The sequence below is a fragment of the Choristoneura fumiferana genome, chromosome 4 (genome assembly GCF_025370935.1).
Source record: "Choristoneura fumiferana chromosome 4, NRCan_CFum_1, whole genome shotgun sequence".
Lineage (NCBI taxonomy): Eukaryota > Metazoa > Arthropoda > Insecta > Lepidoptera > Tortricidae > Choristoneura > Choristoneura fumiferana.
In genome coordinates, this window is record NC_133475.1 from 16,799,469 (window position 1) to 16,824,610 (window position 25,142).

A 25,142-nucleotide genomic window follows, 5' to 3' on the forward strand; every position below is an offset into this window, starting at 1 on the left:
ATAATGTGCTTATTTCCATATGTGGAAATTTAGTCAAAAATAACCTATTGAATCAAATTACCGCTTTCAAACCATTTTCCGATGCAGCGAATTTGTATACTGCACCGGAAGTGAACATTGCATACTGCAAATACTTCCTGCAAGCTAATAATACGGTATTAAACTAAAGCGCCCATCGGCAAATGATGTTTGCCGTAGCGCTCAAATATGGCTCGGCCCGTGCAGGTCGGGAACAAATTGCGCGCAGATTGGTCACTGCACACAACTGCAAATGTATGATTTTATGTAAGTAAAATTTTGTTTGCTGTAAATAGTTCTGCTAGCTAAACAATCTAAATCTCGAAACAGCAAAAAAATATGTATTGTTAAATAAAATCTGTGAAACATTTACGTCTTAAATGGCAATCTCGTATAAAGTCACCACGGTTCTATATCATATAACAAATATGCCTAATGAAAATATCGTGTTTTAGATGAAATTTTAAATGGTGGATTTTTTAGATAGTTTGAGACACTGGGAAGGACATAGGATAGAGGGAGTCGCGGGCGATAGCAAGTAGAATATAAAAGTGGCTAAATGCACCTGATTCGTTTATCTATATACTTAATTGCAAATGTAATATTTGAACTTACTGCTTTAACCCTTAATAAGGTAGATGCAAAGGTAAGGTAAGTTGGAAACCGAACCTTTTTAATTTAATGATACGTCACAATTTCCATTGTAATTATTGAAAAAAGATTAGCTTTAAAAATATTCTTTGTCAGGTATGGATTCGATAGCTACATGTGGTAGTATGGTCCAATAAATTGGGCCTTATTAAGGGTTAAAATGTAGTACATTGTTAATTGCATAATCTACAAGGTTCACTTTAAAGTTGTCTAAAATTAGTAGGTACTGCAAATTTTACCCTACACCATTCTTAAACCTTAAGCTCTTTTTTTAAAGCTAAGAAGGATAAAGTTAATATTTCGCTTAAAAATTATTTTTAGTCTCTTAATTAATTTGCTTTGCTAGTGACTATAATGTAGTTAGGTAGTATGTTTTGCAAGTCCAATTTCCACCCACTTGTAATGGTCAGAAAGCTTGCAATTTGATGTGTTTTTTAAGCTTTGATGGCATTACAGATACGGGCGCAAAAAGCTAGCTTCAATAATAAAAAAAATAACTTAAACTTATTCCTATGTAAGCTATGTTCCAGCAGCGGACGTTTTTTACACATTTCATGCACTCCACGTCCTGGCAGTAAGCGGAGCTTAAATTTAATATTATACTCATCTCGACGCCCGCTTTTTGTTTTAAAATTTTCAAAATCACGTGCTGTTGTTTTCGGTGGTTCCATTCATACTTATTAAAACTTTATAGCACACTGAAATAACTCGCTGTTATCCGATTGCCCGAAGAGAGTTATGTTTTTTTTAAACCTTTTTTTAGTTAAGTTGAAAAAATCATAAGTACTCAAAAATAAAAAAAAATAACCTAATAGCAAAACTTACGCCGCTCTTTTCAGAAGGACGAGTGCTTGTATTGCATAAAACGAGTTTAATTGCATCTCGACTTGCTCATTTAGACATCTTCTGAGAATACATCTTGCAAAACTCTCGAGTTAAGTTGTCTGTAGACTTGGAGAGTCAACAGTGTAATATGGTTCTAGACAATTTGAAGTAGGTAACATCTACCAGTCCCTGCATTGAATAATCTATGCATTGAATCTTTACTAATATTATAAAATTAAATATTAAATTGAGTATAATTGTTTGTTTATTATTACGTATTAGTACTTAAACAATTGTGATGTGATTCGTTATGGAGATAATTGCCCCGAAAAATTATTTAGTTCCTGCGGGCGAGAATTAAGCGAATTCTCGACGTGAACCTCCGCAAAATTACACTTTAATCAATTTGAATTTGATTCTTTATCTATTTTATAAAAAACAAGACAATTTTTACTCGTACTGGATATTTTCTTAGTTCAATAATATTATATCAATAATGTAATATTAATGTAATATTTAAAAGCTTTTCACTTTCATATCTTATTATACATTTTAGGCTTTCATTTGACCACAATCGCGCTCACGTTATAGGTACGATACCTAAATATAACTAGTAAAAGGATTCTTATTTTTCCATGGATTGAAGTTTTGCTTCCATATTTCTTGAACGGTGTCAAATATTCAAAGCGCGTGTATTCAGGTACTTAGCGCTTGATGGAATAAAATCCGGCGAGTTACTTGTGACGTCAAATCTTGTTCGTGCAATGTCAAACCGTCTACAATAAAATGTACTGTTTATTGAGCTGCAAGCTGGTTTCTAAAATGTTTTCTTTTGTTTTAATAATGCGTTGATGATTAATTGGCAGGCTAATTCTGTTCTATCGTTTATCTATTTTATAATCGTTCCGTAAATCATACTTTCATGAGACTATAATGGTACCAGAGGCTCGGATTTTTGACTAAATTATATTATAAGCGACAAAAGAACGACAAGCCTCGATTAACAACGAAAAATAAACAACTTGTCTTATAATATCAAAGTTTTACTTTCAGAGGAAACCAAGATGCCGTGAAAATAATGCCATAATTAAGATTCATAAAAAACACCATGACTCTCAAGTTCTTTCTTTGGAAAATATTTTGGAAATTTAAATTATGCCATTGATTATGCTTCATGAATAAAATATGACGGTCTCTACTTGTTTATATGTAAATAAGTTTTTTCTTTAACGCTTTGAGACGGACATTAGTGAAACCACGGTAAAGTATAAGTTGGGTTTTAGAAGCATACAGTATATCACGGTGTAGCCATCTGTCCATTTAAGTTAAAGATCCTACTGGAAGTTTCCGCGCCCATCTGTTTTTTGATCGTAATAATGATTACATTTGCTGGAAATCTTGCCGCAAGTACTTTATTCATATTCAATTCGATGTTTTAGAGAAGAAGAGCGTTCCTAAAGTTAACGGAAAGACCGAAAAATCAAGCACATATTTGCATTTTTACAAAATAAAATAAAAATAAACGCACAACCCAGTATTGGAGCCGAAAAGGTCTTGAAGACCGCAGATCGGCAAGCGCAGCGTAGGACGTCCACCAATAAATGGACTGATGACCTGGTTAAAGCCGCGGGTGTACGGAAGACGCTGGCCGTTTCCAACCGAAACAACTGAATGTCTATGGGGGAGACATGTGTCCCACAGTGGACATCCTAACCTTATATCAGTATAAGGAAGATGATGATGAAAAATATAAAACATGCTGTCCTTTTTTATAGCAAATGAAATTAGTTCGGCAGTTTCATCCCCCAATGACGCATGGGTTGTCAAAGATGATGTAGTACGAAACGATCGGTCTCGCAGCTGCGTTTGTTTGTTTATTTCCTATCCATAGATTTGTTTACCGCATTGTTTTTGCTTTGTTTTTGAACGTTGTTTGTCAATGGTCTGTCATGATCATGGCAGACATTTTGAAAACAAAAGTGTTGCAATTGACATCTTTAATGTTACATCACAACTGTATGTTTTTTTTTTAGTGATCTAACGTGTTTTACGTTCAAATGAAAAAAAAAAAAATTATTTATTCAACAGTATAAATTTAAGAACACATTCAAGTGACTAGTAAAGTGTTCTTATGTAGATAAAGTGTAATATTATCTAACCATAATAATAATACCTTTGTAAATAATAACAACTGAAAATTTAAATTCTTAAAATTAATAAAAATATACGTAACATAGTGAGTTAGTATATTTTTAAAATATTTATTTACTACCTCGTAGGCATACAATACACTGGGAGCAATAAAGAGTTGTTCCGTACCCAGAGACATCAATTAATGAACTAATAGTCGACATGACATTTTTGCATATACTTAATATTATTCTTTGTTGACAACCGTTGCCTACATATACCTAGGCAATAGCCACATGCCATGTTAATTGAGCTCACGCGGGATTTGTACAATTTTTCGGGATAAAAAGTAGCCTGTTCACAATTAATATAAGATGAAACCAACAAGCTTATAAACTTCGTCTAGTACGTCATCAACCGAAAGACGTCCACTATAAAACAAAGGCCTCCCTCTAAGAACTCCCTAATAAATGACAACTTGCCACTTGCATACACCGGTTGTCCGCAACCCTTGCGATGAGTTCAATCCACGTAGCGAGAAGAAGTGAGAGGCGTCTATTTCAGAATTACTTTAATTTGGTTTCATATTATACATTGCAGTTTATCCACTGTTAACTTTATAACACTAAAACGGCGAAACACATAAACTTTCCCATTAGCTGACACCATTATTTATACATTATTCCAAAACCTTCTTAGCTGGTTAGGGCGGTTAGGGCGGCAGTTGCGTCCTGATCGCCGCCCTAGGCGCGTGTGCCTCCGCGGTGTATAACTTTACGTATACGGACTTAAGTTGAAACTTAACACAGACGTGTTTAGACTACGCAGCAGGTTTTAGGTAAGTTAGTTTAGATAACTATTCCATAGCTTTACTCATACTTTGTTTTTTACGTGTTGCTGCTATAAGTTTTGTAGAATGGACTAAATTTCCATAAGTATAAGTGTCTCAGCATTTCTTATGACAGTTTCCTTATTAGAAAAATTTGACGACTTGGACGTTGAATTGTAGGTGACAATGGTTTTTAAAGTTTTATATCATACAACTGACAATAGAATGGTAAAATATTTTTCGGTCGACTTAACATTTTACATAAAAAATAGGTTATTAATGTTTATTCTACAAACGCAAATAATTTGACATAATTTGTTTTGTGTTCCTGGAATTTCCAAACTAGGGTGTAGCCAGCAACTTCAATTTTCATGGAAAATTTGCATTTGCATTGAAAAGTAGCTTTACTTAATCAGGTATATTGTTGCTCATTGTTATTAAACTATTTTTATACATTGTCCTGATTAGTTCAGAGAGCAGTAACACCTGGTTGACCTTGGTATATTAATACAACTAAGTTATATTGTAAATTCGAAGGTTTGTGAGTACGTGCGTCCTTGTGTACATGTGATTGTTACTCTTTAAAAAAAACACGCTAAAATGGCTGAATGGATTTCGATGAAATGTGGTATAGAAAACCTACCTAGACTTTTGGAATCATATATTTTAGCCCAAAATTCGCATGGAATTAAGTGGTCAAAATTTAAGCTGCTTGGAACATGAAGAGACATGAAATCACTGAAATTCTACTCTAGCGTTTTTCAATGCTAAGTTAATTAAGACGTTATCTCATTTTTTTTTTGTTAAGAACCTTCCTCAGTGGTGCTTAAAAACACTCACACGGCCTTAATTGCAAAAATAATACTATTTTAATACTAACTCTAAAACTACCTTCACATTTACCACATCCTTGCAAGAAGTGCACCTGGATGTGAACAAAATTCTTTAAAAGCTATATTGAAATCTTATCCACAGCAAAATTTGCAAAGAATTACACATGTACACAAAACAAAAAACAAAAAAACATCAATTTATTATCTAGATTTAGAAAATGTTAATATGGACGCTAATAATGCCGAAAACTGAGTCTCATATTATCATGTTCAAAACTGAGCCTAGTTTTTCCAGTCGAGATATGGGCATTGAAAAATGACATCCACTTAAAAATTTCCCCAAGAAAGTTATTAACAAAACGCCTTATATATCCAGATTAACAAAAGTCCCGTAAAACATGCACGCACATAAATCTACGCAGTTGACGGAAGGATAAAACACGGCGTACTTCGCAAACTACCCCTACAGTCTCTGAAGACTCTATTATCGTGTCCCAAGAGCCATATTCCCGTGAACGAGCTCGCGCTATAACGGTGTCGTTAGTGCGTAAAACTTGAAGTCAGTTATTGCGTAACTTTTCCCATTGTAACGTGTCACCTTGCCTCCCCCCTGCCGAGAGCCTCACCCCCTCCAGGGCCTGAAGATTAAACCCGTAATGGCTGGGCTTAGATAACTGACAGTTCAGCTAAATGGATGTCAGGGCTGTTGTGGAATATACTATGAAAGTTATAAAAGAGATTTCATGTCTCTGTTCATACTATAAACTTGGTTCATGCAAGCTTTCGTAAGTAAATCTTCAAAAGTACTCCTAAAATACTGCGGGATTCAATTAAGGTATTTAAAAGATCAAATGTCTAACCGTTGCTACCTTGTGGAATTCGTTCGTCCAACGAACTTTGTTGCTTTTGTTAAGAAAAGTTCAATAGGAAACGTCAGAATACATGAAATTGAAAAAGAATCTAGAAGAAAATGTCTGGAGATATTTAAGTATATAAAAACGATTTGATATAACAACATTTTTGTTGAAATAAACTATTAACATGGCCAACTAAACTTATAATTTGATCGTATTATGTACAGATTGAGATAAGTTAGGTTCATAAGTCAAACGTACAACTGTGAAACCAATGCTCTAATCTCACTTACAGCGACACTTAAACACAACCTAAAAATATCCTGATAAAAGCACCAATAAGGAGTAAACTTACAATAATAAACTTACAGTCTCGTTAGGGGACCGTATACTCGTACTTAAGATGTCCTTTGTGACCTTAACGAGTAGATAATGTACCGAGAATTTACGATAAACGTTTAGGCCTATGTATTACACTTTGAATCAACCTAAATTAATTCAAAGGTGCTTAGTGAATTCTTGTTTTAAGTAGATATGTTACTTATTAACTGCTGCTCTTGACATCGTTAATACTTTAAAAAATACAACATATGTACCTTAGTTTCCTGTTAACCTTAGCGGTCCCACGACACCGACGAGCTTAGATAAAAAAAAATACTAGGTACTTATACTAAATTAACTTAGGCTAATTTTGCGGGAAATCAGCATAGTCCCCGCGGGATAGGGATAAACGAATTCTTCGCAGATGAAGTCGCGGGCAACAGCTAGGTAGTGCATAATGATTTTTGCTGGCGTTTTTTTGTGTCGGGGGTTTTTTACATGTACATTATAATCTCTCTCTTTGCTCTTGAAAAATATATCTTGGACAAGACTATCCCCAAGACTTTCGCCTATTGCTTTCCTTAGAAAATCTCTATGTATATACCTGTGTTTTCTGTACTGCTATATGCCGTATGCCGTGAGTATGCCTTAAGTAGGTATTGTATCTATACCTACTTACGTTGTATAATCTACAACATCATAGTCCAGTGTGTATCGCAGCCGTGAATGGGCCCGGAACTCACTCCAGAGCCTCTAATGGGAGCGCACTTAGCGGAGTGAGCGATGAGCGCTAGCGAGCCAACTATTACCACAGATCACGTAATACTTACTATGTTATAGACTCGACACGCATTTGACAGCCGTTAAATTAATTTAACACAAATACAGTGAATAATGTAGATGTAGCCCGTAATAGTTAAGCCCATAGTTTAGCCCATAAAAGTCGGATCTTAATCGAAATACGACGGCACCCGAATTGTCAATCAATTACTGTATTAAATGAGTGGCATTTTCACATTCATTGACATAGAACTTTATTATTTAGTTTCAAATGTGAAAACGGCTGTACGACGGGTACTGAAGCTAATAAGGGCTAATTTAGGCAGGCGAAAATCGCTAGTAACGTTAGTAACGTCAAAAAAACCTCACGATACTAACGCCATCTAGCGATATTTCGCCTTTCTTTTAGCCCTCATTGAGTGAGCATGATAAATACGAACTTTTCCGGTGAAATACGATGGACAATCATTTACGCACTGCATCTGTACCTGCAGGGCTACTACGAAATTCGAAAATCGAAGTTGCTGACGCTTATATTATTTAATAAGAGAGTGAGAGGTACGGTACGATACGAACTTCGATTTTCGAATTTCGTAGTACCCCTGCAGCTTATTGCAATGTTATGTTGAGCTTACATGAATCTAGCAACTAACGCTTAGTACTTGTTACTTTCACTTTTCACATGTGTGTTGACGGAATGTATAAGGGTCTCCCCACATCTATTGACGCGGAATCGGCTTTAGCTGATCAAAAAACTCTTTATGTCCACGCAATAAGAGCGAAAAAGACGTCGATCGGCTCAGCCGACGCGAAACGACGTTAACCGACGGGAAAAAGTCTTTTTCGCTCTTATTGCGTGGACATGAAGCATTTTTTTTGGTCGGCTTAAGCCGATTCCACGTCGATAGATGTGGGGAGACCCTTAGTGCTGCGTAAAAACCCGTCGTATAGGCTAGTGGTTTAACCTATAAACCGAAGAGAATAGAATCACTAATAACTACCTACTTATTGTACTTGTGGTGTCATGGAACGCAGCCATTACATTACTGGCATACAGGATCTAAAAGAAAGTTTTACAACGCAGGTAAGCCATTTTTACTCGCTACAAACAGCAAAGTGCTGCGTTTATATTCAAATGCAGTGCTTAAAGGCACTTCAGTTAAAGTTACTGAGGCTGCCAGGAGAGTGGTGCTGTGGATTCTCCGTACTTTACATTGATAATTGGATATTATTATGGAAAGCGTTAAAAACAATCAAGGAAAACTTAATTTTGAGTTATGAGGGGGTTAAAAGTGGCTCCAAATGGTTCGGGTAAAATTACTCACGGTGCTGCTCGCGAATTCCGTTAGCTTGAACTTGGCTTGACACGCTACCGCGTATCTAATAGATTCACTGAACGTATATTGAGAACGCACTACTGGCAAAAAAAAATCTCGAGTTAATATTGAAAGAAATGCTGCGTTACTGGCGGTAGCGACAATAAAAAAAAAACATTTTTTTACTTCTCCCGCACTATACTTACACGTATATTTTCAAAGTAACCCCTAAAACTCTGCAACTCAACTCACGATAAGTGAGCTACCGCGATTTTGACAATACCGCTTATTTTTAACTAACTTCAAAATAGTTTTTACTGAGAGGGTGCGCGATGACCACGGTTCCATTTAAATTTTAATTTACTAACGACCAGTTCCACAATTATAATTTTATTCACATTTAAAGTCAACCAATATAAGTCACAAACAAGTAACAAATGTCTACGTTTGCATACGAAAATAAATAGTAAAATATAAATGCCCAAAGGACTAGCAGAGATGCTAAATAACGTTCTGTCCAGTTCTGTCGTGCTATAACTACCTAAGTATGCGCCACCTGAATGACATTCTAACAACGCGTTTATTTGCATGGTCATGTCATGGTAAAAAAACCAAAAGCTACCTCTACCAAAACAATAAATTGTTACTAAAAAAAACACTTCTGAAGTTTTTTGCTGACTATTATTGCATTGTCATCAAAATTAAATATTATATTATACCAAATTTCAAGCTAATCCGGCCATTGCAAGTGGCTCAAATCGAAATGAACTTGCAAGATTATGACCTAAAACAACAACGACAAACTGGGCAAATTAAATAAAAGCTTCCAAAAAACTAAAAACAGTGTATCCTCGCCACGTGTCACATGGCTCACGCATTGCGGGAATCCACTGCGGGCGAAAAACACCACCAAAATCTAAATGGGAACTCAGAATTCATTATTTTAGCGTTCTCGGCAAGGCTGGGCCAATTCTATCAAATACACGCCGAGTTTGCGCTCGATCGGATCGCGAATTTACGACTTTTGCTGAAGATGAAAATGAAAAAATGTTTTCCAAGAATTTTCGTTGGTTGATGTGAATATTGAGAATTTAATACAATAGTATTGCGTAACTCCCCAACTGAACATTTACCTTTCCCGGGATCCCCCTGGAGCAATGGACCACGAAAAGATAATAGTGCAAATTAACCTTGGAACGTTTTGGTAGAAATTATGAATAATTCAAAGTTTTCCAACTAAAGTAATATAGCTGACGTTGAAGTTTCTTCTAAGTTACATTTGGAACGAAAAGTTATGTTATCTAACGTTGCTTTCATGTCTTTAACCTTACGGTGCGGGACACTTATAAGACAACTTTATCTTGTGTCGAGTTTTATAACTTGCCTAGCGGAAAATAGAAAGTTTGGTGAGGTTTGGCCAGATGTAATTGTAAACCTTTTTCTACAGTTTTTCAGGGTAAAAGAAACAATTATATTTGAACCTATTATATATTAGTCCCCTTCTTGATGAAAAATCCTGGAATATATTTACAGAGTTGTCTTATTGATCTTTGACAGTGTGTGGACTGTGGTTAGAAGTATATTATCCTACTAATATTATAAAAAATATTGCGAAAGTTCGTAAGTCTTTTTATTTGTTTGGACGCGATGAAGTAATAACTTCATCACATCTAGACCACTAAACCAATTTAGTTGATTCTTTCTTTCTTTCTTCCTTTCTTTCATAGTTTGAGTCCTGGAGGAGGACATAGGATAAATTTTACCCCGAAAAATTGCATAGTTCCCGCGCTTACTACGACAGCCAAAGCATCGAGGTAATTTGTAGAATCCTTCATCATAAATATGAGAGATAAATAAAGAAACTTTAAACCTTTACCTACATTCTAGTAATAGTTTTAATAGTCCGCAATAGTACGTTCAAATTATTCTTCGTAACTAACTATGTAACAGAAAATTAATCTGGCCCCAAATCGCGATACCCGTATCATACGAGTATATGATGAGGATATTCGCTCGACTTATCTCTCACACGTCGGTGCTCACGAGTGAACGAGTAGACGGTTCAGTTAATCAATTACAAGACTGGTTAACACGACAGATTTCGACGATACCTAGTTTTTGTTTGATAATCCTTTGGCATTTTGAAACGTTTGATTTCTTGGATACTACCGATCGCTGTTAATGATAGAAACTGACATGAGCTTCTATGGGTGTGTGAAAAACAGGGTCGGTATTATCCGGGCCGGTAAAGAGTGTCACCTCTCAAAACGAACGAGTCAAAGACACATAAATTATTTTATAAAGTTTTTTGTTACCGGACTATCGTAATTTGTCGGTAAAGAAAACTCTTTATTTTTTTTAAATTAATTGATGCTACTTAACCTCGCATTTTAAAAGAAGGTCTGTACCCTGCAGTGGGATATAGGCCGTAAATAATGATGACATTATTCAGCTCAAATGTGTACCTATAAACTTCTCCTTTTGACGATCGGTTTCGAGCTCTCCGCGATTAACTATTGCAGCGCTGATACTTATTCCATAATATTGTATCGTCTAAATACATGAGTTTAACATTAAAAAATGTGCATGTTTTTTGTAACCATAACCTGCAACATACAAAGTAGCTAACGGAACACTCCTCAATTCTTGAATTTAAATCGAGCCGAGGAATAAGCTTTGTTATGTACCCTGCACCGCAGTTTCAATAGGTCGGCGTTCAGGCAGTCCCTGCGAGGCTCGTAACATCTTCCATTTTACATTTCCACTGAAAATATCCTCAACTCCGTATCTCGTTTTACTCTTATCGCCATTAAGACTTTACGTGCTTGGAACAGAGTCCCTTTTCAACCCAAACACTTTTGCCAGATACAATCTTGTCTAAATTATCAGTCGATTTTGTTTTTCTCTTAGAATTCAGAGGAGAAAAGCGAAACCGCGGTGTAATCAAGTGAGCGGACGGAGCAAGGAAGTTGTTTTGATAAGGTTCTGAATCCTGCTTAATGTAATAAATCCGATCAAATTTGTCTTCCCGATCAACTTTTTCACTGCATTTCAAAAATAAAAAACGTATTGGTTACGGTTTTTTCATCTTGCTTTTGGAACTCCATTTGCATTAAACATTTTGATGTCAATCAAACAAAGAACAAAATTTCAGAATTTTCATCGACGATATTATTATTATCGCTGACTAAGCTATGATGCAGGATATTCTCTATCTACTTAAGTAAGTTCTGCATTCTATTATTTGCATTACTTTCGGTCGACTGCGTTATCTTTTGCTAAGGTCATTTCCACTAAGTACCTTATCCATTTCAGCTCTCGTATCATATCACATCTCGTATGATACTCAGCTCCGCACAGGGTCGCAATATCGCCAGGAACACGCCAAATAATTCACCATTTGCATACAAACTGTCTCGCCGCCCTCCATCACTACACACAGCGGTGATAACTTCCATCATGACGGTTTACAACGCTTGCTTATCCAGAATTACAATGAGTGCTCTCGCGTTGTATGCGTCAATGGATTATGAAGCACCGCTATCTTTAAAGTAATTGGGGTAGGTAAAACTCCCATTGTAGCTACACCTTGAGTGATGGAATTTTTATGTTCATTTGCTTTTGAGTTTGTGAACTTAAGGCTTACGGAAACATTAAGGTTGCTATTTGAGGCAGCTGCGCTAGTATAGCCTAAGTGAAACCGGAGTGTTGGCGTCTTTATTAAATATACTTGGATGAGTTTCTCTTTGGATAAAAGAAAACTGTCTTACATTTTAGGTCGAAGGAATAAAGTCCTATAATGAATTCTAATAAGTATACTTTGTTGTGATAAACAAAAATAGCAAATTTCTTGTAAGAAAAATATACCAAAACCAATTTCATAAAAGTGGAAATATTGTTTTTATAACAAAAAATATTTATGAAATAAATGACCAAAAATAATCAGTGCTACGTCAGCTTTTAAAATATTTACGATTACATATAAGGTAAAATATTTAGTATAAATCAATACCAACGTCTGATGATTAGCAACCGCAGTAAGGTCAATCTATCTTTAATTAAAACCTTCAGCGACCGTTGCTCAATAAGGCTGATTGGCTGTCCTGCCTTTCTAAAGCCATTGTGGTGAAATGGAAGATTTAAAAAGTCCCCGGGCAGGTAGCGAAGTGGCCATTACTGGCCACAATCTGGCGCGTCTTAATTAAAAGCCTAATGAGGGTAGGAGCACGAAGCCACTGGCAAGGGTTTTTTGCGGTATAGGTTAAAGTTTGGACGTATTCAAGCACCTTGTACAAAGACTTCAACGAATAATTGTTCGAATCTTGCTCCATTATTCCAAAAATATGGCCACATTCATGAAATGAGCCGCAATATTGCACACAATTAAAATCAAGAGTGAATAACGCACCGTACAATAACGTGAAGTGAGCAAAATAATAGGCAACAGGTCGCAATAAATGAGACAAAGAGTATTAAAAGCTTCCTGGCACACGTCGCTTATTTACATTAAATGTAGCGCAGCGCCGGCCGGTCCACAAATGAAGGAAATTTAGTAATAGATATACATTTTTATAACTAAGTAAGAGTGAGGAAAATTCAATTTTACTAATTGTTTTTTTTATTTATTTCAATTTTATGTGTAAATAAATGTCCCTCTCTCTCTCTCTCTCTCTCTCTCTCTCATAAGGCAATTTCAGAGTCGTATTTCTGATTGGACATATTCTTGTTTCGGCACATTTATGTTTGGACGTGTTCTGTTTTAGGATCCCCGAAGCGTACCTGTATACTTAGATATCTATACAGGGTATTGATTATTGATTGAATTATTTTTAAAGTATTTTTTCCTTTGATTTAATAAATTTAAATAATATTTTACTAAAAAAATATCAATTCAGGCTCGCGCTAGTGTAGGTTTTCATAAGAAGTACGTAGTAAAGGTAAAGCTGAAACGATATTATGAGTATAACATATTTATAAAAAAGGCACTGCAATCCTTTACTTTATCTCCCCTTTATGCACATTTGTATGTAAGCCGTGTTCACACTGCGGCCCATTGTGTCCACAATGTAAGCATGGTTTAATCATACTGCAGGGACAGGATTACTTTCACAAAGGACCCCATTATGATCCTGATGAAAATGGTAATCCTTCAGTTTTTAGCTGGAGCAAAAGTTTTAATATCACTGCGGCGCCAAAAGTCATTGTTTTTGGTGCTTTTATTAAAATAACATCTCTAGAGGTGCGGTTTTATTCAGACAGTATAGGTAGAGCCATGGCATGCAGATTTGATGGATCATTTCTAAATTAGTGTATGCGTGTACAAAAGAAGTTGACTGAAGATTGATTTGCTGACTGACAAATCAATAAATATAGTCTCAACTGCTGAGCTTAGCAGCTCGAAATTTTGCGCAGGGTCTTCTTTTATCATGAAGGCATGCAACAACTTATTGCTAATGTTATTGCATGCTTGCAAGTGAAATAAAAATATCATATTTTAAATTTGGGTTATTCATTTTACTAAAAGATTAACTTTCGATGTTCTTTGAAAATCAAATTTTATGAAGAAATGACCAATGAACCTGAACGAAGGGTAGAATAATGTACGTGTAAAATTTTACAGCTAAAGCATTCACTCTTTTTTGAAAATCACCGTGAAGGGGTGAAATAAGGGGTGGAATGTGGACGCAGTAGTTTCAGAGATAAGGAAGATCAATTTTCATTTATTTCTGCGCGGAAGAAGTTGTGGAAGAAAGCAAGCTAGTACTCGCTTCTAATGCCCTTGTAAGGTGATCGGTCAATTCTGCACGTCTCTTAAATGATCTGCTTTAATGGAATCGTACTACTCAATACGAAATCAATTAACGTCTGTGACTACACATACGTCTGTAACAACTTTTAATGTGTATATATTATTGTTGCAGGATAACGAGTGTGCAGTTCCCGTTTTGGTGGTAGTTGCTCTATCTGGGGTCAAAGTATGCGACCCCGAGGATCAGGTAATTAAGCCCCAATTACGACTACTTACTACGACATACCAGCAGCATACTAGTGTACATAAACATTTCAATTCTCAAAATTTAAGCACCAATAATTTTCATGTGCAGCATTAATCATGATCAAGGAACAAGCAAAATTATTGCTATTATCATCTAGGCCTTAATGCAGGGCTACCTGAGAATGAGAGAAGGCTAGGGCCGTAGTGACCACGCGGGCCTAGTGACAACTTCACACTTGTACACACGCATCATTGGATTTCTTTGCAGGCGGGTGCAAGTTTCTTCAGAACTTATTCCTTCAACGTACCTAAAACTTATGGTAAATCACAAGTTTTACCTCAACCAGGGCCGGATTTAGAGGTCTGGAGGCCTTGGGGCAACAAAGGAGTGGAGTGGAGTTTACTGATTGCCTGATTGAAGTGAAAAAATATTAATGGATAATAGTTGTTTGTTTACTCGTTGGAATAAAAAAAAAACGATGTCTCTATTGTGGGGGACTCTCTTTTGTGGAGGCCCCGGGGCTGTAGCCTTGGTTTCTCTCCCCTAAATCCGGCCCTGATCCCAATGTACATACTATAACCCATATCCACTGAAAATGAAGCACTGAAATTTATACGCCAACTATTTGGCCAGATCGCGCGGTTTAGTCCGCGTTTACAATAATATTAAATGTATGTCGTGTAAAATGTTATATTTTATTTTTATTTATTTACCAGAGCGTGCGCATGTACCACGCGTTGCGCCGAATATCGTTCGCGACGTGTGAGGGTGCGCGCGCGCTGTTCGCGTTCGTTGCGCGCGAGCCGCGCGGCGAGCCGCCGCCAGAGCCCGCGCCGCGCCACTACTGCCACGCATTCAGGACGGATACGCCCAAACAGGTTAGTAACTTTTTGTTATAGTCGACTAGCTTATGCCCGCGACTACGTCTGCGCGGATCTAGGTTATCGCGCGGTGGCGCCCTCTACCGGAATAAAAGGTATCCTATGTTGATCCTTGGGGTTCAAACTACCTAAATACCAAATTTCATCAAAATCGGTTCAGTGGTTTCGACATGAAAGGGTAACAGACAGACAGACAGACAGACAGACAGACAGAGTTACTTTCGCATTTATAATATTAGTAGGGAAGTAGGGATAGTAGGGATATAATGTTCCAGTCCGACCGCGGATCGGCAAACGCAGCGTAGAACGTCCATCAACGATGGATGACCTGGTTAAAGTGGCGGGTTTATGGTGGATACAGGCCGCTTCCAACCGAAGCAACCGGAGGTTAACGGGGGAGGTATAATGTCCAACACAGTGGACGTCTTACAGCTGATATAATTCGATTTCCTACTGCTGGAGAAACGCTTCCCTATTGATCCTCTACTAATGTAATACGAGTATTATAAAAACATAAAGATACCACCAAGATATAAAAAGACCACCTAAAACTTCTTCTAAGTGGCAACATTCGACTGGATGGCAAACGAGCAAGTGGGTCTTCGCCCATAAACATCTGCAACACCAGGGGTATTGCAGATGCGTTGCCAACCTAGAGGCCTAAGATGGGATATCTCAAGTGCCAGTAATTTCACCGGCTGTCTTACTCTCCACGCCGAAACACAACAGTGCAAGCGCTGCTGCTTCACGGCAGGATTAGCGAGCAAGATGGTGGTAGCAATCCGGGCGGACCTTGCACAAGGTCCTACCACGTGCAAAACCTCTTTACTGTACAAAATACCTAAATAAACAAACAAAAAGCTATATTGATTGTTCACCTTAGAAAACTCCCACATACTCGTACCTAGCGAATTTCATTAAAATTATTAGAACAGTGTTCGAGATACCTGAAATAAAGCAATACAAGGCTTGCTCGTTTCTATTAGATAGATATGGTTAAAAATGTAATGGAAGTTTAATACTAAATATATAAATATAGGTTATAGAGTAATATCACACGAAGATCGTAATTTTTTGTCAGGCCATAATGTCAAATTGTGATATTTTCTGTGAAATGGTTTCATGTGGGCCAAGATTTAGTTGGGTCATTAATTGACCATAAGCTTTCAGTTCTGCTTTGCAACGAAACCAATGTTTCACGCTCTATTTAATTGGCAATTGCATACAATTTAGCTTTACTTATACAGGGTGCATTTGACCATGAGATTTTAAATGCAAGGTTTGATTATACTCTCATAACTGAGCTCCTTTTGTATCTTAACATTTTCAAATGACTCAATTATAGATAATTTATTGATCCTCAAAGTTCATCGTTAAATCAGTGTATCAGACATAGCGCTGCCTAACAGACATAGCCTACATTATTGCTGTCTCATGGTACGAAGGCAAAATTTCCTCGGTACGGGGTCTATAACGGGTATGGTCTGTACCTAATACGAGCAAAAAATTAAAACTAGATCGTCCTCGTCAAACTGAACAACATTAGCTCACTTTTAAAAATAATGGAATCTTTAAATTTTCCTTTTTTCATACAAATTAAATATTGTTATCAATGAACGCCATCCTAGAACACAACTGACGTCACCTGTCACGCTACAAACATCAAGCGTTTCGCTTTACATTGTTTCTTCGAATAAACTTAAAAGTGTAATAAAAATTAAAAAACTAATTATTTTTAAAAGTCGCTGAACTAATGTTGTTCAGTTTGAGGAGTATGATCTTGTTTTAATTATTTGCTCATATTACAGGCCACACCCGGTATAAATACCTTATTTGATATTTAACATTTATTTAAGATAAACATTTATCAATGTGCTGTCAATTTAACATTGTCAAAAAATTAAATCAACAATGGTTATGTTTTTAAAAAGTTCCAGAACAAAAGTAGCTCAGTTGCGAGTACAATTGAACCTTACATTTAAAACCCCATGGTCATAGGCACCCTGTATATCACGCTGTATCTGCATCGTACCATGTTATTCAAATAGCCCGCTACAAGTATTAGCTGCTAACAAATTCTACGCAGAACCTGATTCACGATTTGCAAATAGAGTTTACGGAGACTTATTGGTAAGTAAAATCAGTGATTTGAGACCTAGGAGTTAAATGTTAATAGATACCCTCAGCAAATGTTGCAGTGCACTTTGAAATTACGTGCGTGCGTATGTCTGTTACTCCTTTTGAATTTAATGATATTCCTGGGAAATTTTAATAAAATCATACATACGACTAGGTTTAAAAACATGTTTGGCATGGGTATTTTTTAAGCAACGTTAATGAATCCACGAAGTAGGTTCTGAGAAATCCTTCGGAAACTTTTGCAAAATACCAGAATTTAAATTCAACTATTATATGTATCTTATTAACTTTTGTGTGCTTCTTGTTCGTCAAAGTAATGGCAAAAAAAAGATTATTGTGCGGTGTAGAGCTAGGCTTAAGATTCAAGAAGGGTGTCTAAGAATAGGCACAATAATTGCAACTTCACTTTCAAACGATTAAGAAAAAAAAATGACCCAGATCGTCTTTCAATGATAAACTCTACGTGCCTAACTTAGGGCAGGTAGAATTTTAATGTGATTCCGTTTCAGATTAAATTGGTTACCATTAACCCTGACTTGGTTTTGGGGTTGTTTCCACAACTGAAAGAGATTGTTCCAATTATGTTTCGATAAGCCACACCGTATTGTACAATCGGGAGGGAATGCGTATAAGACAATGGCAAGCAATTCACAGCAGCGAAATGGATGACCATCCGAGACTGTAGCCACAATTCTGCTACCACTCGGACATATTGGAAGAACATTGCGGTACCGAGTGCAGTGGTTTCACGTGGTCTGAGTCTAAAGCTGATAGGGTTTGTACTCAGGTATTGTCGGCAGAGAAATTCCTTCACTAAACTAGCTAGGGTACAATGTAATTGTATAGCTTAACGCACTGAAGTCCATTATCCCTTTTAAGTCAATATGAAAATTAATCTAATTGTTTTTTTTCTGATGCAGAAAATTATTCTTATATCTTAAATAAGTTTTTAGTAAAAATTAGTATATTTTTAATACAAGCTTTTTTTGCTGACTGTACTTTTTGACAACTTTACTTGCATTGTCACCCAAAATACATTTGCATACCAAATTTCAAGTCAATGCTATTTTTTTTTTATTTAAATTTCAAGTCGATGCCATTAGCCGTTGAAGAGTTCCGTCCTGCGGAGATGATCCGCGCCGTACTACCAGGTTACTGTATTGTCACGCAATTTACATAAGAATACGAAATTTCAAGTTAACCCGACTACTGGAAGTTAGTCGAATTTAATTTGCAAGATTTGACTACAGACAGACAGACAGACAACGTGACAGATAAAACTAAATAAAAGCTTGTAAAAATGGCAAAGCACTTAATTGGTTAACTTATAAATCGCTAAATCGCTTTGGTTAAATTACCACGACGTTTTAGCCACGTTTTGGTACGAGCACCATTATGAGTGACAGTAAAATTACGAAAGCTTAAAACTGCATTGTAATTTTAATCTGTGTTGCAATTTAATTCTTATACCTAACTCATAGACGCAAGACCCAGCTTGAACTCACGACATGTGAGACACAGGTCACATCAGTAGGCTACGGCTGTTCCAAGATCGTTTCTCTTTTCAATTACGCCGCACTTACTCTGTCGGTTTGCTCGTTCACATCTCAATGCACTTGCCATGATTACGTCTAAACTTCGTCTAGAGCTTGCAGACGCCGTCTGTCGCCAAGTACTGTTTCCCGTTTTGTGTTAAGTGCCATATAAAACCCGGAAGACAAAGTTAAGCTTTATGCCAGAGTGGTAAAAGAAGAGAGAATACAAAAGGATTTTTTTTTTGTTATGTGTACTTAAATTGTCCTCCAAACTAAACATTATTTATACTACATTTCAAGCCGATACCATCAGATGTTGAAGAGTTCTGTCATGTGATGACGATCCTGGCCAGAGCACTAAAATTCCCTAACCAGCATAAATGCATTTTCACCGAATTTACCTAAGTATCCCAATCAGCTCAATCGTATATTAGAATGTGGTCGAAAAATGGTTTGCAAATTTAGAAACCACTATTTGCATGCAAACAAAACAAACAAACATACGAACGTTACAAGTTAAACAAAATTTAATAATACAGGTTGTTTATGAACGACCATGGTATTTTACCTGACGGCAGGTACCTACTAAATTAGGTAGGTAAAATTTAGTACTTACTCAATTTCCACGATTTCGTTATCAAAGTTATCCATTTGTGTCGATATCTCGCGTTTGTTTTACTTTTTTTTTAATGTCGCAGGAAAGAATATTTAACAAAAGAGAATTAATGTTTAAGCCAGCATTATACTGTGACTCGCCGAGTACCTATTCATTGTTACGGAGTGTTAGACTAAAACGATAACACATTTCACAGGAAGACCTAAATCCTGGTCCTGATTAATGGCTCGCAACCCTAATCATGTGAGCTAATTCAGCGCTAAATTCGTGCGGTTTTGGCGCTAATTTGGACCAAATTTAGGCGGTTTTAGCTCAATTTGGCGCGAACGGCGATATCCGCCTATTTCGCATCCACGTCCAATAAATCTGGTTAAAAATCATGTTGAATGCCCGCAACTCACGCAAGAGTCCCGATAAGGTTCAAGTTTAATTTGAATTGGTAACACGTTTAGTGTGTTAAAGCTTTCTGTATTAATGGAATAAAGTACGGTGTCCGAAGTGGACTTATGCAGGGTAGGTCCCAAACTACACGCTGAGACAGATTATTACTGTTTTTATTAGTTTAAATTACTCATAATTTTTACAATTCATTAACAATTTTATGTTAGAGAGCGACATTCACGGCTCGGACGCCATGAGAGAGAGAGCGAGTGACAATAGCTTTCATCCTTATTCGGAACAGTGCCCATGTTTTTGTACAACTTAAAATGAGAAAGTATGTGGCTTCAGTCTCGGAGTTCATGTATTTCCAATTTTATAAAAAAAATCTGGAGTACAACTTTACTTTACTTTCAAAAGCTGCTGTAAAATCTTAATCATTATAAGTATTTATAACCCAAACATTAACAATCTAAGATAGGTCACTTTCATACAAGATTATAAAGTGACCAGTTATTGTTGCTCATCAGGTATCTAGACAGACAAAAGAATCCGATTTCTTTAATACAAGCAAGATTTCTGTCGATTCGCGGAACCTCAGAAAACAGAAGACGGATAATTAAGTACCATCGATCACTGCATCACGCAATAAATCTCACAAGTATTGGGTTGCAAGAGCGTGTCGTAACTGAGGCTATTACCGATTTCGTGTAAATTATCGTCGCCTCATTAGTTGCTGGAAAAGAATTTAAGCCGACCCGTTTACATGCCAAATGACATGTTTAAAGTACCTGTCGTTGGAATTTTATTTCTTAACTAGAGTTTATCCGCGGCTTCGCACGCAGCTTCGATCTGGTACAATTGAAATTCCGGGATTTTATAAAATTCTCCTGGAAATTCCCAAAATTTATCTCGTGGTCTTCATTGAGGTTGTGTTAAGAACAAATGTCCAAAATTTCAAGACTTTAAACCCAGCGGCTGAAATTTTAAGATTTTATCCCTAACCCGTGGGAATATCGGGATAAAAAGTAGTCTATAAGTTAATCCAGGGTATATATTGCCTGTATGCCGAATTTAATTCAAATCTGTTTAGTAGTTTTTGCGTGAAAGAGTAACGAACATGCATCCAAACATCCATTCATCCATACAAACTTTCGCGTTTATAATTGAAGTGGCATGGGATGGGATGGGATGTGCGTTTTACATGCGTGTTTTGGTACATGTTTTTGTTATTTTTGTTACTTAAACGAATTGTTCATTCGCATCTCGAGTAAGGATAAAAAATGTTCAATAGCCGTATTGCCTCTATAGTTCCAGATGAAGGAATTATTAAATTTTTATTAATAAAAGAGATTGCGATCAAGTTGTAAGATTTTGTAAAGTAGCGAATAAAGTAGCATTAGTTTTAAGTATACACTATTTTTTATCAAATTAAGAACACTTCTTGCTTAATTAACAAGTCGTGATTCATTATTAACGCAAGCGCATCCAATGAATTGGTCAAGATTAACATTAAACGGGTTGTCTTGTCATCGTCAAGCGCTCTACCTCACCAGCGGATCATTGTGTTTAATGAAGCCTTTTGTATTATAAGAAGGTGATCTTTCTATGAAGATGTTACTCGAACAGTTATAGTCAAGCTGTAAATAATTACAGCCTGATTATAAACTGTTAGTGTGTGTAGAGATAAATCTACGCTACTCTATCTATAGGAAAGGATTGCCTTTTGGACGTAAATGTTGCGACTTGAACTTACGTACGTTTTTTTAATAGGGCGACAAAAGTTTTGCTAACGCGAAAAATACTCTGTGTATGATCGTTTTATTGATATTCGTCGCAAATTATTCTCAGTTATGTACTTATTGTGATATTAAATATAAATGTCTCTAAAGTATCCAATCAGTGTTCATTCTTCTTGACCATAGGCAAAGCGCATTTAGATGCCTCTATCAAACTTGCTAAAATTAGTTTTTGTACAACTCAATGAATTTGTAAATTTAGTATATTTTTGGCAGTTGATAGCCATTATAGACATTACAGACTTATGAAAGACTCGTCTAGCCTAGTCCTTGTGGGACTCGAGACATTGATAGACGTTCCTTTAGTAGATAATCATCAGCGCTCAGGCGACCTACTTTTCAAATAGCGTGATAGAATGACAGTTGGCTAGAAAGGTATTTTCCAGAGATTTCATTTTTAAACTAAATATCTGAAAGGTGGACTATTATGCCAATCTTAGTGTCTAAATTAAGACATTTCACTAGCCCTTGCATTTAAGATAGATAGGTTTACTTTTTAGTATGTCTTAAAAAAATACTTCAAAAAAAGAAGGAGCATTTCAACTTTTCTCTCTAAGTCAGGATCTGAGGTTAAACTTTATGACACTAAATAAATTATACACGAACGAGTTGAAGCATTTTGGTTTTGGATACCATGCTATCATCAGACTGTCAAGTGGCTAGAAAAATGGAGAGAACTACACCGTGGTATTAGTGCTACAATAAGCAGTTCGAAAGATTAATAGGTTGAATATAGTAGCTATTGCAAAAGAAAACAGGGCTTGTTTTTGGTTCCATCGTTTCCATTCTGGAAATTTTAACCTTTACAAAAATCCCCGTCGATGGCCAGCGACAAAAAGTCAATAACAATAATAACGAAGCGGATCCATGGTAAACCCCTTCAGAGTAAACTACAGGCTTTAAATTCATTTGAATCATAAAATAGGTAGTTTTAATTACTTGAATTTAACTTTAATAAAAGTGATTTACAAATGTTTACATATATCGATCGAATTTCAAAGTGTACACTCGCGTCAAAGGCGTGATATTATACTTTGAACCTAAAATTCCTAGGAAAAACCTTTACAGTTAAACTAACCCTATGCCCTGCTGAAATATTCCGGAAAAACTTAAAGACAGCTTATATTTGTTGCAGAATGAAAACAATGATTATCTTTAAAGTCAAAAAAAATCTACTTATCCAGTTGTTAAAACAACTGCGTTGTTAGTTGATAAACACTACGAAAGCGTCTCTTTGCACTTGTTCTTCATTTGTTTTCAAATTATCAAATATTCCTTCGTAATTCATGGAGCTTTCTCACCGATTGCAGTTTTTTTCTCCTAGCTCAAACAGACCTAACTGTGGATTTCTCGTAAAGTTACGCCCTTTTGTGTCAGTGGGGTGGAGACGGTGGAGTTAGTGCCGGCGTGCAGCGACTTTCTTGCACGGCCTGCGCGTGACCTTGCGTGGTGGGGGGACATTCCAGCTCGCAGACTGTAATAAGACCCGACATTGGCGTATTTGAACATAGAACCCTCTTTACATTCGTTCAACTGGGTTTATAGGATGTACTTAATTGGTTTAAAAGCTCTTAACTTTTAACGTACTCTCACATTTTTGGCTTATATTCGATATTTGTAAAGAGTTAACCAATGTTGCTTGCAGAGCTAAAAATATTTTGCTTTCAATTGCCTTTTTTCTTAACATCGATTTTTTAAAACACGTTCGCCAATATAAACTACAAGTTAACTCACAAGTTATTTTTAGTGTGATATCTGATATCTTAATTTAAATATTTTTTCTATCATTATTATTATATCCTACGGGTATTATTGTACTACACCTTGCCTTAATTTGATTACTCAAACGTTTTTTTTCCAATGTTTCTAGATCGAGTTTCACATCATAAAAAATCCCAAATCCTCAACGACTTTATCTCTCGAAGAAATTTGTTCATGCTTCTGTCACAAGAATGAAGTAGTTTCGTCTATATAACTAAAAGAAACACACAATAATCTCTCGAGATTATTTTTATTTAGAAGTAACCCACGATTACCCTCTACTTTTTTTATGGAAAGTGTATATGAGACCGAAGATCACTGGTCCAGTACTCACTCACTCAGTGTCACTGGTTCAGTAGTAATAGCCTTTTCGTTCTACCTTTAAATAGCTCTAAATTGATTACTTTATCCTGAAAACAGACAACGGAAGCGAATTCAATACCTAGCAGTTTGCATTATAAAAATCTGGAATTAATCTAGAATGTTTGTACTCATATGTTTTTTTCAAGGGATCGTGTTCAAGGGTGTATTTATCTACATAATTATGTTTAGCTATGGTACGCGTCGTACCGGTTTAGCTTAATTTAGGACCTATTAGTGTCAATTATGCCCTGTTATTAATTATTAATTCAAATTTACTTGCTTAACTTTAGGACTGACGTGAGCAAAGCTGCAGGTAAAGGTGGGTTACAATTAAAATAAAAAAAAACCATTAAGAAGGGCGGCTGACTTTTGTTCTAAATCATCTGTCCGATTCAAAATATAAAACATCTGCCATAAGAATTTTATATAAATGACAACTTTTCTCGCTCCTTCATAAATATTGTTAGACCACTGACCTCATTGACCAAAGGTTATTATATCATCTGTGTATTCGCCAAGTTCATCAACCTCATAAAATAAAAAAAATAGCAATACTCGACACAGGTGCGCTCGTGTTTCCATTGTGCGCCAGCGCAACCATGAAGGCTCTGCTAGGGAACGAGTTCTCAGACGCCTTGCATGTACTCACTCAGTTGGAAACCAATGCTTTGGTAGGACGGACGTATCACGCGCGTCTAAAATTCGTCCAAAAGTAACGCGTGTTCTATCAGTGATACCAAATTTTAGTGATAGCCTTTGGTTTTCAGTGATACATGTAAAAGTGATACACGTAGTGTCGGTGCTAGTGTAACGTGGGAGCTGACATTGGAATGCGAGCTTTTGTGTGAGTTGAGTGATGGTAGAAATTCTTGCCGTTCCCGAACTAATAAGACCAGTGTTGTATAATTTAAATTATTGTCGTTAGTTCGTCAGGCTCTGCGTGATGCGATCAGTTTTTGTTGTTCATTCATGAATAAACTGGCTGATATTAAAACTTGTTTCTCGATGATGGAATGCTTTTGGTGTACGCGCCACTCTTTTGCCAGTTCTCGAAGAAGAGTTGGCATCAGTGAGAGTAAAAGCGAGTTTTGTCCGAAATGTAATCGACTCAGTTTTA

The 25,142-nt window shown here is 36.4% G+C and overlaps 1 protein-coding gene across 3 annotated transcripts in view; it reads left to right on the top strand.

Annotated features, from left to right (window-relative positions):
• Positions 1-25,142, top strand: part of LOC141427566 (EGFR adapter protein-like) — a 271,634-nt gene that overhangs the window by 198,785 nt on the left and 47,707 nt on the right. For all 3 annotated transcript variants that reach the window (XM_074087140.1, XM_074087141.1, XM_074087142.1), the window contains 2 exons: positions 14,479-14,553; positions 15,270-15,431. In XM_074087140.1, coding sequence (XP_073943241.1) covers positions 14,479-14,553; positions 15,270-15,431 — 237 coding nt within the window. The remainder of the gene's footprint in view (positions 1-14,478; positions 14,554-15,269; positions 15,432-25,142) is intronic.